Consider the following 13,220-nt stretch of genomic DNA (forward strand, 5'->3'; position numbering starts at 1 on the left):
ACGTGTTACCTTGTGACTTACGTTAGCCGATTAATTCTAAAAGTTAATATTTTATATACTGTTATAGGCTAATAATAATAATAATAAAAAACAGCTAGTGAATGCAAAGCACAAGTTAACACGTTTACAAAGTAATAAGCAGCGTTTCTATAATATAACGTTTACGTTTCATTCACTATTACAATCAAATAATACATCAAGTTACATGTTTCCAAAGTATTTCTACAAGCAAATAACGGCGAAAACAACGTGGAAATAACGTAAAGTTTTTAAATTAATCAAATGAGACATCAGCTAGTCTCTGAAGAAAATGTACCATGTTTTTACTATAGTAAATAGTTTAATGATAGCGTTTGTAATTAAACCACAGTAGCCAGAAATTTAGGCTAGTTGTCTCAATGAAATGTACTTTAACATCACAAACCATAAAATGTCATTATACTATAATATTCATTTTCATAGCAAGTAAACGTGATGTCACGCCAAAAGTAAAATCCTATTTGAATCCAAAAATCCGCAACTGAATCAGTACTGTTCTGTAGCTCAGTGCCTTTGTTACTGGCGTCTCCCAACGCGACTGCTTTTAGCGCGCGTGTTCGAAACCCCTGCCAAACAGACATTTTTTTTCTTTCTTTCTGTAATTTAGCCGCTACGAGCGATCATACCATTAATTTGTAATCATTACAAGAATACCAAAATCGTGTAATGAGCAAGTGTGCGTTTATTAGACAGTTTAATATCACGTCAGTTTGAGCTTTCAGAATCGGCGAATCTGCTGCGGTCGTCCCATCACATCTGGAGCGGAGACCTGAACCAGGAAGTTGGTCACCAGATAACACTGAAACCAGTTAAACCGTAACACCGGAGCTTCACAATTCAGTGCTTTGAAAGCAACCTACCTTTTAAACATTAATGATATTTATTTTATTATTTAACCTCTTTAGTCATGATCACCAGGTACGTGATCTGATTATTTTCACTTCACACATTATAGAAATCGAAATAAAAGGTAACGGTAACTTACTTTCCTAGCTTTGGATAAATGCTATTGCCATATGCTACTTAAGTATTACTCCGCAGGCCATCCGATAAAAATAAACAATAAATTATAAAGTTACAAAAGTTTACGGACAGTAAAGGAAGGAAAAATACTTAGTTTTTATTTTCTATACAAACAGATACTGTAGGCTAACTACAGAATTAAGTCTACACCCACATTATTGTGGAAAATGCCTTCACTTGGCTTCGGAAATGTCCTATTTCCCGTTTATGAAGTCGTGATAACAATCTCGTCGCATTGAAGTGATTTGTTGTCGGAAAAAAATATAATGTAGGCATATTTGACAATAATATAAACATTCACCACGCTTCTGGAATTTCGGTCAAATGCTTATTTTATTGTTTATAAAACATACAATATGCTTCAAATGATTGAATATAGCCCATACATATGCACTAATTTAGCGACAAGACAAGGTAATGTAATTGTTGGGAAAAAAGAAAATGCCATATTGAGAGAGAAAAGAAGTAGCTTGTTGATCTTCCAGCTGTGGATGTTTATGTGGAGAACTCTGCTCAGATTTTTTTGCATAATGATGCATTTCAAAGTTAATGGCCAAGCGGATGTTTATAAAAGATCACATTGTCGATTAAGATGAAATATAACACAATTTTAGCCATTAGAGTGTGTACGGATCCACACTTCAAAAGTCTACGTGAAGTAGTGGACCATCTGGGTACTTTTGGCGTACTCTGTTCAACATACTGCTTTGGGACACACTTGTTCTAATCTCACATAATATTTAGGATGGTTACTATGAACATTAGGATGCAGGGTCGTGTTTAAAGCTTATGGCCCGTCCAACTCCGAAACTTGGCTATCAAAATTATTCAAATACGACTTAAGAGGCTGTTCACATCCAATTCCTGATTAGGAAACTCATATTTACCATAGCAATAGCAACGGCACGTGAAGGCAGCATACGATACAAACTTTGGTCTCAAAACACTTTACGTCCACACTAGCTAATGCTAAAATCACCTTACTGTGCTTTAAACATCTTTAAAGCTCACTGAGAAAAAAACAAATAAAAAATCAAATTTCTCCTGATTTATGTGGACGTAGCCTAAATATATCTTGCCATATATGTTGTTCCTGACAATTTACACCCAGTTTCAACAAACCACGTATCTCATGAAAACCTTTATAGTTGAGATACAAATTCAAACATTCCATTTGAGAACATTAGATTTTAAATGTAATTTAAAAAATAATATCTTGTTTCAAATGTTTTCTAGCTACTTGACGTCTGATGTCACCATTTCTAGGTCCAAACACTGGCATAATGTCGATTAGCAAAGACAATAATTACTAGTTTACCGGCTACCAACGGTTTAACAGCAGGAATGTAAATCATGTTTTTTATTGTTTTATTTATTTTTTTCTCATCACTATAAGCAAATATTGAATTCTTTCTGTGTTTACAGGGACTGTATTGTTTTACTTCATCTGATAATGCTGATAAATGAAGGTGAGCACTAAGGGTTATTAGAGGATCAATGATATGTGTATATATATATAAAATCTTGCTTAAAACCTATTTATTCCCTTAAAAACAAAACATGTTTCTTTATTATCATAACTTCTCTCTGTTTCCAGTGTCTCTGCAGGTCAGTGTTAAGGGTGTTATCGGAGGTTCTGCTGCTTTACCGTGTTCTTCTAAACAATCTCTGCTTACCGTTGAAGACATTACAGTAAATTGGAAACACCACGACAGACTGAAAGTATATGACATTGTTAAGGGTAAAGGCTCTCTGGAAGGACAGAATCCAGAGTACAAGAACAGAGCTGAAAGCTTCCCTGAGGAGTATCTGAGAGGAAACTTCTCCATCAAACTCAACAACCTTCAACTCACCGATGCAGGAAAATACCAGTGCTACATCATAGAGGAATCAACAATTCAAACAGTGGAGCTATTTATCGAAGGTTTGTGTGTGTGTGTGTGTGTGTGTGGGATTTAATTTTTTTCTTATTTTTATTTAAAGGGGTCCTATTATGCCCTTATTACAAAGTCTTGATTTGTACTAGAATAGGTTATCATGTTGATTGACCCAAAAATACATAATTTTTCACATATTTAAAATTTTTGCTGCACCTCTCTTCCCAGTCTGTCTCGGATGCTCTGGGGTGTGTTTCCCAAAAGCCACTATGGTGACAAGTTTCGTCGTTACCAATAGAGTTAAATAGAACTTACCACCATAGTTAGCTAATGATGCTTTTGGGAAACGCACTTCTGTTTAGTTCCTGTTTCGATGAAAACAAAATGTGCTCTGATTGGCTAGCTGGCCCGGTGCGTTGTGATTGGCCAACCACTTAGACTGTGTTCCGGAAACACCCCTAACAATAACGACGAGTTTAATCCGCTTAGGTGTAAATATTAACGATGGAGTCAGTTTTGCTATACCAGTTCAAGCCTGATTCAGACCCTGAGAATATTTGTGAACAAGAGGATCGTGCAGAAGCTTTGCAAGCACAGATTTTACAGGATGTTTCAGAGTCATTTATTTATTATTTATTTATTTTTCTTTTTTTATTAAACACAGTCTAAGGTCTCTAGTTCAGCTCGACCAGGCCTCGCCCCCTTTTTTTGTGTATTCCATGGGCGGGAATTATTTAAATAATTAACAATGTTCACAGTATCAGTAAATAGTGCTCTGTAGTAAGAACAAGCTATTTGGTGTAGTTTTTGAAAGGCGTTTTTTTCTGTTAATGGAAATTATTATTTATATTATATATTATATTAATGTGGACTTTGAGAGTTGTAACCTTGCAAACAGCAATATTACACACTAACCAAAGTTGAAAAAGTGAAAAAATCTAAATATGAGCCCTTTAAGTCACACGTGGCATTCATGAAGTAAATTCCTGTTTCTTGCATGAAAAATGGTTTCATTTATTATAACTTCTCTTTGTTTTCAGAGCCTCATCGGGTCTTGATTGAGCATTCTGTTGGAAGTTCTGCTGTTTTACCGTGTTCTTCTAGAAAATCTCAGCTTACAACTGAAGACATTACAGTTCACTGGAGACACAACGAGACTCTGAAAGTGTATGACATTATTAAGGGTAAAGTCTCTCTGGAACAACAGGATTCAGGATATTACAACAGGACTGAAATTATCCGTGAGAAGTATCTGAAAGGAAACTTTTCCCTCAAACTTAACAACCTTCAACGCAATGATACAGGAACCTACACATGCCACGTCACAAATGAATTACTAATTCAAAGTGTGAAACTAGGTTCGTGAAAAAAGTTTGATTCCTTTAAGCTAATAAAATAAGTTTGTTGGGGTGATTTTAATGAAGTTAGAATGAGATTGTTTAACATTATGTTTTATGACCTCTTTGTTTTTTGTTTCTGTGTCCACCAGAAGTTAACCAAGGAGCACAAGCAAGAACAGAGAAGATTTTACTAGTGCCTTTACTTTCTGTTTCCATTCTGCTCTGTATGTGAGTATCGAGAGGAGAAATCATTTATCTGCATTATTGCAGATAAATTACTATTATTATATATATATATATATATACACACACAGTTGAGGTCAAAAGTTTACATCCTGCTATCAGAATCATTAAAAATGTTAATTATTTTACCAAAATAAGAGGGATCACACAAAATGTATGTTATTGTTTATATAGTACTGACCTGAACAAGATATTTCACATAAAATATGTTTTCTGAAAGGAATTTTAACCCATTCCTTACTGCTGAACCACTTCAACTCTGTGATGTTGGTGGGTTTCCTCATATGAACTGCTTCTTGGGGTCCTTCCACAACATTTCAATCGGATTAAGGTCTGGACTTTGACTCAGCCTTTCCAAAACATTAACAAAAAAGTTATTATTTAACCATTCTTTGGTAGAATGACTCGTGTGCTTGGGGTTGTTGTCTTGCTGCATGACCCACGTTCTCTTGAGACTCTGTTCTTAAACAGACGTCCTGACGTTTTCCTTTAGGACATTTTCATTTGCTGCTATAACTCAGAATTCATTGTTCCATCATGTCCTGACCAAGATGCAGCAAAACAGGCCAAAGATACTACCACCACCATGTTTCACAGATGGGAGAAGATTCTTAAGCTGGAATGCAGTGTGTTCTTTTCTCTGAACATAATAGCTTCTCATTTAAACCAATAAGTTCTATTTTGGTTTCATCCATCCATTAAACCTTTCTCCAGTAGTCCTCTGGCTTGTCCACATGATCTTTAGCAAGCAATTTTCTTTCTTCTTGCAGCTCTGCCATGCACACCATGGTTGCTCAGTGTTCTCCTGATGGAGCCCTCATGAACATTATCATTAGCCAGTGTGAGAAAGGCCTTTAGTTGCTCAGAAGTTACCCTGGGAACTTTTGCACCCTCGCAGACTATTACACGTTCTGCTTTGGAGTGATCTTTGTTGGTCGACCAGTGGTCTTGAATTTCCTCCATTTGTACACAATCTGTCTGACGGTGGATTTGTGGAGTCTAAACTCTTTAGAGATGGTTTTGTAACCTTTTCTAGCCTGATGAGCAACATCTGAGGTCCTCAGTAATCTCCCTTGTTCGTGACATGATTCCCTTCCACAAACATGATCAGAGTTTATTAGATCCCTGTTCTTTGAATAAAACAGGTCACGTTCTGACATTTGATAGTCATTGCACTGACTGAAAACACCTCTAATTTCACTTTTAAATTAACTGCTAATCCAAGAGATTCACATACATTTGCAATGCACATATATTTAACACTGGATCATTTTTCTCAATAAATAAATGACAAAGAAAATATTTTTCTCTCACTTGTTTGATTCGGTTCTTATACTGGACTTATATGGAAATCTGATGATGTTTTAGGTCATATTTATGCAGAAATATAGAAAATTCTAAAGGGTTCACAAACTTTCAAGCAGCACTGTATATATGTGTGTGTTTGTTGTGGAAGATGCTTTTTTATATACTTCGTGCACTATAAAGGTATTCATCTCAAAGCGTTGTCAGCTCTATACAATCCTAAAAATAAAGGTTTCAAAGGGTGTTTTCAGCGATGCCAAATAACCTTTGAGTGAACATTTCATTTCTTGTTAGTGTGAAGCACATTTTAATAATCTGAAGAAACTTTTTCCTCTATAAAGGACCTTTTGCACATTGGAAGGTTTCCATTGATGAAGGATATTTAATGTTCTTCATGGAATCATCGTTGAATCTTTCTTGTGCGACAGCATGTTATTGTGCCATGTATAAAATTAACTAAATAGCTTTTTGTCCTCAAATAAATGAATTTTATTAACTAATTTAAACCCATGTCCATGTTTTCTAGTAGCATTGCTTTACACATATGTTGTAGATTACAATATAACTTTACTTTGTACCAGACAAATATGGGAAAATGCAAGACGTTGGAGATAAATATATATATATATATATTTAGATATATTATGCTTATAGGTGTTATTAATAATTCCATAAATTACATGTTTATTCCAGACATCTTCACTTTTTCATTAAACTCTATAGGCTACTTGAGTGAAATCATTCAGTATGAATTATTTTGCTATTATGACATATCTTCAGTTACAATATAGGCAATTAAATATGTAAACTGTCATATGCCTGTAAGTCATAGAATAAAATTACCTTTCACATTAATTTCTTTTACTGTGATTTAGTTATTCAATTATACACCTACATTTTCAAAACCCCAATTTCAAATAGAACAGTTGATTTAGTATTTAACATTTATGCCACTTTAAAAATATTAATAATAATCATAACAAAAGTCATTTATACATTCTGAAAGTTTAGCCAGATAGGGGCCCAAAACTAGTGGGGTAAGATGGACTCTTTAAATTGTGTGCTATGACAACTAATTTAGCTAATGTTTATGTTTATTTCTCTTATTAACCCTTTTTTTTTTTTTTTTTTTCAAGTTGTGAAGAGTAAATGGTTGAATGCTTAGAGAGTTTGCTCACATTTTTTGAAAGCTTTCGACTCAACTGTTTTGACTGAGTAGCAGCATGTTTGAACTTACAGTACAGGGTACAGTGGGCTAAAGGAACATGTTTTTCACTGCTCCCAGTGTGTATGATTGCAGAAAAGATAGCTGAGGAGTAGCTAGAAAGGAATCTTCTCCCTAAAACAACATCATTTTCAACACAATGATACAGGAAAACTGCTGCTACATAGTGCGATGGGATCAACAGTTTAAATGTAATCTCATTTTTATTTTGTGTGTTTTCATTCTGTTGTGTTATTGTAGTGTGTTTATTCATTTGAGGTAGAAAAAAAATACTGTTGGCCAAAACAATATTTCTGATATTTTTGTTACCGTTTTCATTTCCATCATGGTAAATTATTTTCTTTTTTCATAGCCTAATTTCCTAATTTTCTGAAAGCCATTAAATATTCTGGTATCACCCGAAGCAGCAGATTCTTGCTTAATTGAATATGTAACAGTTATTCAAAACTTCAACATTAATGGTAAAATAGAGAAAGGCTTGGTTACTAACCAACAGTATTACAGGCAACCCAGAAGAGCGCCATAAGAACACAATCACACACTTAAATTTCACAAGAACACACGAAATGATAGAATAAACATTGAACTTCAAAATAAACGCAAAAGCAAATGCCAGAAACGTCCAGTGAAATGTAGGACACGTTGTATTTATTGAATCCAAATAGCACAACTAAAATAATAATAAAAAACAACGAAATGTCCCAAATCAAATACAGCCTTAACACCACAAACATATTTCTCTGTTCAAAATTGTCTACAAGACCACAAAATTATTTATAGCAATTAAAACAGGTTTCTGGTCACCTAATAGCCTATAGTAGGCTACAACAAGAAGTTAAAAGCAGTATGATTAACGCGACACTCTAAAGAAAGGAAATGTTTTTTTTTTTTTTCTTTCTGGAAATTCAGCATGATTTTTGTTAGTAGATATTTAAAAATATAATTTTAACTATAGCAGTTAACTATTCAAAAACAAATAAAGATAATCACCTACCGAGCCGCGTCTGGTGCCTGTTCTCCAAAGACCTACTTCCTACTGTACGTCCCTCCCTGCTGTACTTATCTCAAGGCTTGATTACTGCAACGCCTTGTATGCTGGAATCAGTCAGTCATCACTCTCAAGATTACAGATGAGACAAAAAAGACGGAACATTTCACCTCTACAGGCCTCTCTCCATTGGCTCCCTGTGAAACAAAGAATTGATTTTAAGGTTTTAATTTACGTGTTTAAATCTCTATATGGACTTGCCCCTCCTATATATCAGAACTTCTAAGTTTTTATTCTCCTCAGAGATCACTTAGATCTTCAGTCCAGCTGTTATTAAATGTCCCGAAATCCCATTTGAAAACAAAAGGAGACGGGTCTTTTTCAGTCTATGCTCCAAAACTCTGGAACACACTACCCTTAACGATCAGAGCTTCTACATTAAGCGCCTTTAAAGCATCAATTAAAACCTACCTTTTTTCTCAGGCTTACTCATAACTTGGTTTTATTTTGCATCTCTTAAATGCTAGGGGTTGTAGTTTTGGGATGTAGCAGTTTATTTTGGTTTTATTATTCTTTTAAGTTATCGGCTTGAATACTTATTGGTTCTGTTTTGCTATGTGTGTATTTTGCTTTGCTTGTGAAGCACTTTGGTCAACATTTGTGTTGAATGAATGAATGAATGAAGCATTTATATAGCGCTTTGTGTATTGCTGTACACCCAAAGCACTTTACAATCATGTGGGGGGTCTCTCCTCAACCACCACCGGTGTGCAGCATCCATCTGGATGATGCAACGGCAGCCACAGGACAACGGCACCAGTGCGCTCACCACACACCAGCTACAGGTGGAGAGGAGAGAGAGCGATAGAGCCAGTCAAGTGGATGGGGATTATTGGGAGGCCATGATTGATAAGGGCCAGTGGAGGGAATTTGGCCAGGACACCGGGGTTACACCCCTACTCTTTACGATGAGTGTCATGGGATTTTTAATGACCACAGAGAGTCAGGACCTCGGTTTAACGTCTCATCCGAAAGACGGTGTTCTTTTGACAGTATAGTGTCCCCGTCACTATACTGGGGCGTTAGGACCCACACAGACCACAGGGTGAGCACCCCTGCTGGCCTCTATAACACCTCTACCAACAGCTGCCTAGTTTTCTCAGGAGGTCTCCCATCTTTAAACATTAATTTATCATCGATCAAAGACTTGATTGGATTAAGATTGATTGGATAAGTTCAGATCAGGCCTCCTTACAGTATGTACGTAGATCAGTAGTTCTCTTTTTATTAATCTCCTCAGATCTTCAGCTCGTCAGAAAAGACTCCATTAACTGAATTAGGTCAGTAATAGGCTAATATTATTTACGTGAATTATTTTGTATTTTAGTTGTGCTGTTTGGATTCAATCAATGCAACGTGCCTTACAGTTCATTGAGAGTTTATCTTAAGTTCAATGTTTATTCTATCATTTAGTGCGTGATTGTGATCGCATTGTGTTTTTGTAGCCAAGTGAATGTATTAACAATATGGATGCGTTTTATTGATGTTTACCATCATGCCCAAAATTAAAGCAGTACTAAGCTCTTCTAAACTAAAGGAAGACTTCTAAATCATTAGATTAATAGCAAATAAATTCATTCCATTTATACATTTGTATTGCAAATCTTTTCACCACATTATGTAACTGTACGCTTTTGTAGAAACTATCATACTATAGTATGCCGATCCCCATTTAAGAGTTTAAAGTAGTAAAAATAAATGATAAAGGCATGATAAAAGTCTCCAAGTCTTAACAAATATATAAAATCCACATCCTAACCCTAACACAGTCAGCAAACAAAGATTCACAATACAATGGAAATGCTAACTGCTTTTGATTTGAACATGTATTGCCTTTGTTTGACTGATTTAGATGACTAGTAGTGATGGGTCGTTCTTGAACGATTCGTTCATTTTGAACGAATCTTTAATGTGACTCGGGAAGAACGAGTCGTCTCAGGGAGTGATTCGTTCAGTCGCGCATGCGCAACATCCTATAGGTTCTGTAATGGAATTAGTTCACCTGTTTCGAGTCTTCGGGTTTGAGTCGTTCGTTCTTTTGTCACGTGACGTGACAGCTTTGGGCAGAGAAATTAGTTAATTTACAACCTTCCTTACAAACGGGTGCATAGTCATTATTATTATTATTATTTACTCGTACAGTTATGTGATGCATTTCTGGTCTCAAATTATTGCTTTTAATTTCTGTCACAATGGTTCTTTTCCATAATACTGAATGTAGTAATAAAGATAATAAAGAGTTGGTTATGCTTTAATTTAATTGTATTTTTTTTTTTTTGGAGTCTAATCTTCATAAAATACAATACCTTGTTGTATTTATGTCTTTTGAGTTAACCCTTTAGATTAGACTATAATGTTACTGACTATACTTTTGTAACATATGACACTTTAGACATTAACACTGTGTGCACACTCTTGAATTGTTTTTTTATTGTTTATTTTTGTGCCAGAAAAAGCTTTAGCAAAGAGGATAACTATTCCAAAATGAATTAAAACAATTTAAATAAAAAATACAAGAAAATTAAAATATACTAAAGGCACAGAGCCAGATCATGATCTTAATATTTTAAACTAACATTAATCATTCATATTCAAAATGTTATTTGCTTTCACTTTATGTCATTGTGTCCTTTTTGACCAATCTTCTTATACAAACATTAGACCAATATGTCAAGTCTGCTTAGGAAAAACAATTATACCAGCACAGTCAAAACTGGAGTAAAAATGAACAAACTATAAGTGCTTTGTAATTTTAGGCTTGGATTTTTTTTTATTATATAGTTATATTATATGTTTATTGATAGACAAAGACAGTGAAAGGACAAATCAATCAATATTTTATTTATAACAGGGTTTTATTTATTTATGAAATAACACAGCTCCTCAAGAAACTGTAACAAAAACTTAGTGATAGAAATGAACAGACCATTTTTATTTCTAGGAAAATGCTTATTACACATATTTTGATAATTTTATGATAGCTCTTAAATATGATCCAACATACAAAAAATACAGTTTTACTTTATAGTATTTTACTGATCCGGCAAGTGGTCACGTGACAAAAGAACGAACGACTCAAACCCGAAGACTCGGGAGGTGAACTAATCAATTCTCTTTCCGGCTCTGACTGCATTGGTTTAGCTTATGAGGCTGTCACGTGATGAACGAACGACTCAAACCCGAAGACTTGTCAGATAAGAGGTGAGGTGAGCTGATCAAGACCCAGGTAAACCATGAATTAATCTTTTCTGTTTCTTATAGCATTATAGTTTTGTATTGTTTGTAGTGTGATCAACGTTTGCATAAGTAGTAGATGTGTTAGGGAAGTAGCACGTAACATTTTAATTATATTTTGCTCAAATGAACGAAATGAATGAAATGACTCGAAAAAAGATTCGTTCATTTTGCTGAACGAGACTCAAAGGTCCGAGTCAGTAAAATGATCCGAACTTCCCATCACTAATGACTAGTTGGTTGGTTGGTTCTTGGTTTTCTAGCTCAACTCTACCCTCTTGTGGTCAGGAGGCATTTCATTTGTGCTGTGGCTTAATTATTTTGTTAAGGTAAATTGTGTGAAAATTACACTTTATTAATCGAAACTGTAAATTTGAGTGAAAAGGAATAAAAGGCGTCAAAGTTTTACTGCCTCTAGTGTTCAGTTCTTTTGGAAAATGCAGTGATATACTTATTGGTACATATTTCGCGTCTCGCTAAAAAGTGCACCCAGGTAAGTTTATGCCATGAGACCAGGGGTGTATTCCAGAAAGCAGGTTATGTGACATACCCGGTATGTTTGAGGATAAGTGAGCGGATAACCTCAGCTTTCGGTTCCAAAATCAGAGGTTACTTTCAGGGTATATAAGTAACCATAGCAACTTGCTCTCTGAAGATAACCTGCTCAGGAGCAGGTTATGTTCCAGGGTTAGTTCACTTCAGCGCTATCAGAGCAGGACAGATAGCGCACAATATTATATATTATTACAATACAGTTATGTATATAGCCTACTATACATATATATATATATATATATATATATATATATATATATATATATAGTTGTATGCTATTTTAATGATAAAGCGCTAAAATAAGTAATAAATAAGGTTAGCCTATATATTGCTCTAATATGGTTATTATATTTTATTGGCATATATAACAGTTATCTGTATAAATTATAAAACACTATTATGAAAATGTAATGTTTAATTTATTATATTAGCCTATACATATATTTATTACATTTTATATTATCATCTCACACATGGATCGGCATTTTCTATAATGTATTTCTATAATAAAAATACATATCTGATATGACTTAATATATAATTAGCATCAAACAAACAATATAATTCTTATTCTCAAGGATTAAAGATTAATCGGAAAAAAAATAAAAATGATTGCAAAACCATCAATTAGGTGGAGATATGCACTAAGCATTAGGCCTACATGACCTTTGAACAAAAGAAGAAGAAAGAAACATTATGGCGCGCTTATTCTTAGAGTCCGTTTCCATAGTGATTCGTCGCTCTGTTGAGAATGTCTTGAGTCTTAACCAGGAACATACTCTGAGTTGAATGAACTTACTCCCGGACGCGTTTTTGGAACCACATACCTCGAGTAAGCAAGGTTTGGGGTTAATCAACCGAAAGTTCAGGGTTTATCTGACGGTAAGTTAACCATGCTTTCTGGAATACACCCCAGGTTATGTGACATACCCGAGTATGTTTGAGGATAAGTGAGCGGATAACCTCAGCTTTCTGTTCCAAAATCGGAGGTTACTTTCAGGGTATGTAAGTAACCATAGCAACTTGCTCTCTGAAGATAACCTGCTCCGGAGCAGGTTATGTTCCAGGGTTAGTTCACTTCAGTGCTATCAGAGCATGACAGATAGCGCACAATATTATATATTATTACAATACAGTTATGTATATAGCCTACTATACATACATATATATATATATATATATATATATATATATATATATATGTATATATTTATTACATTTTATATTATCATCTCACACATGGATCGGCATTTTCTATAATGTATTTCTATAATAAAAATACATATCTGATATGACTTAATATATAATTAGCATCAAACAAACAATATAAT

The 13,220-nt window shown here is 34.5% G+C and overlaps 1 protein-coding gene across 2 annotated transcripts; it reads left to right on the forward strand.

Moving 5' to 3' along the window:
- Positions 1-813: 813 nt before the first annotated feature.
- LOC131530576 (CD276 antigen homolog) lies at positions 814-6,319 on the forward strand. 2 transcript variants are annotated; one of them, XM_058760926.1, is made up of 6 exons: positions 814-957; positions 2,488-2,531; positions 2,660-2,986; positions 3,980-4,297; positions 4,429-4,507; positions 4,743-6,319. In XM_058760926.1, the coding sequence occupies exons 1-6, from the start codon at positions 947-949 to the stop codon at positions 4,864-4,866; spliced, it is 903 nt and encodes a 300-aa protein (XP_058616909.1). In that variant the 5' UTR covers positions 814-946; the 3' UTR covers positions 4,867-6,319. The 2 variants fall into 2 exon arrangements, with proteins under 2 accessions (XP_058616909.1, XP_058616910.1); XM_058760927.1 differs by having other exon boundaries at positions 5,293-6,319.
- The last annotated feature ends 6,901 nt before the right edge of the window (positions 6,320-13,220 follow it).

This window comes from Onychostoma macrolepis, chromosome 22 (assembly GCF_012432095.1).
Source record: "Onychostoma macrolepis isolate SWU-2019 chromosome 22, ASM1243209v1, whole genome shotgun sequence".
In the NCBI taxonomy this organism is placed as follows: Eukaryota; Metazoa; Chordata; class Actinopteri; order Cypriniformes; family Cyprinidae; genus Onychostoma; species Onychostoma macrolepis.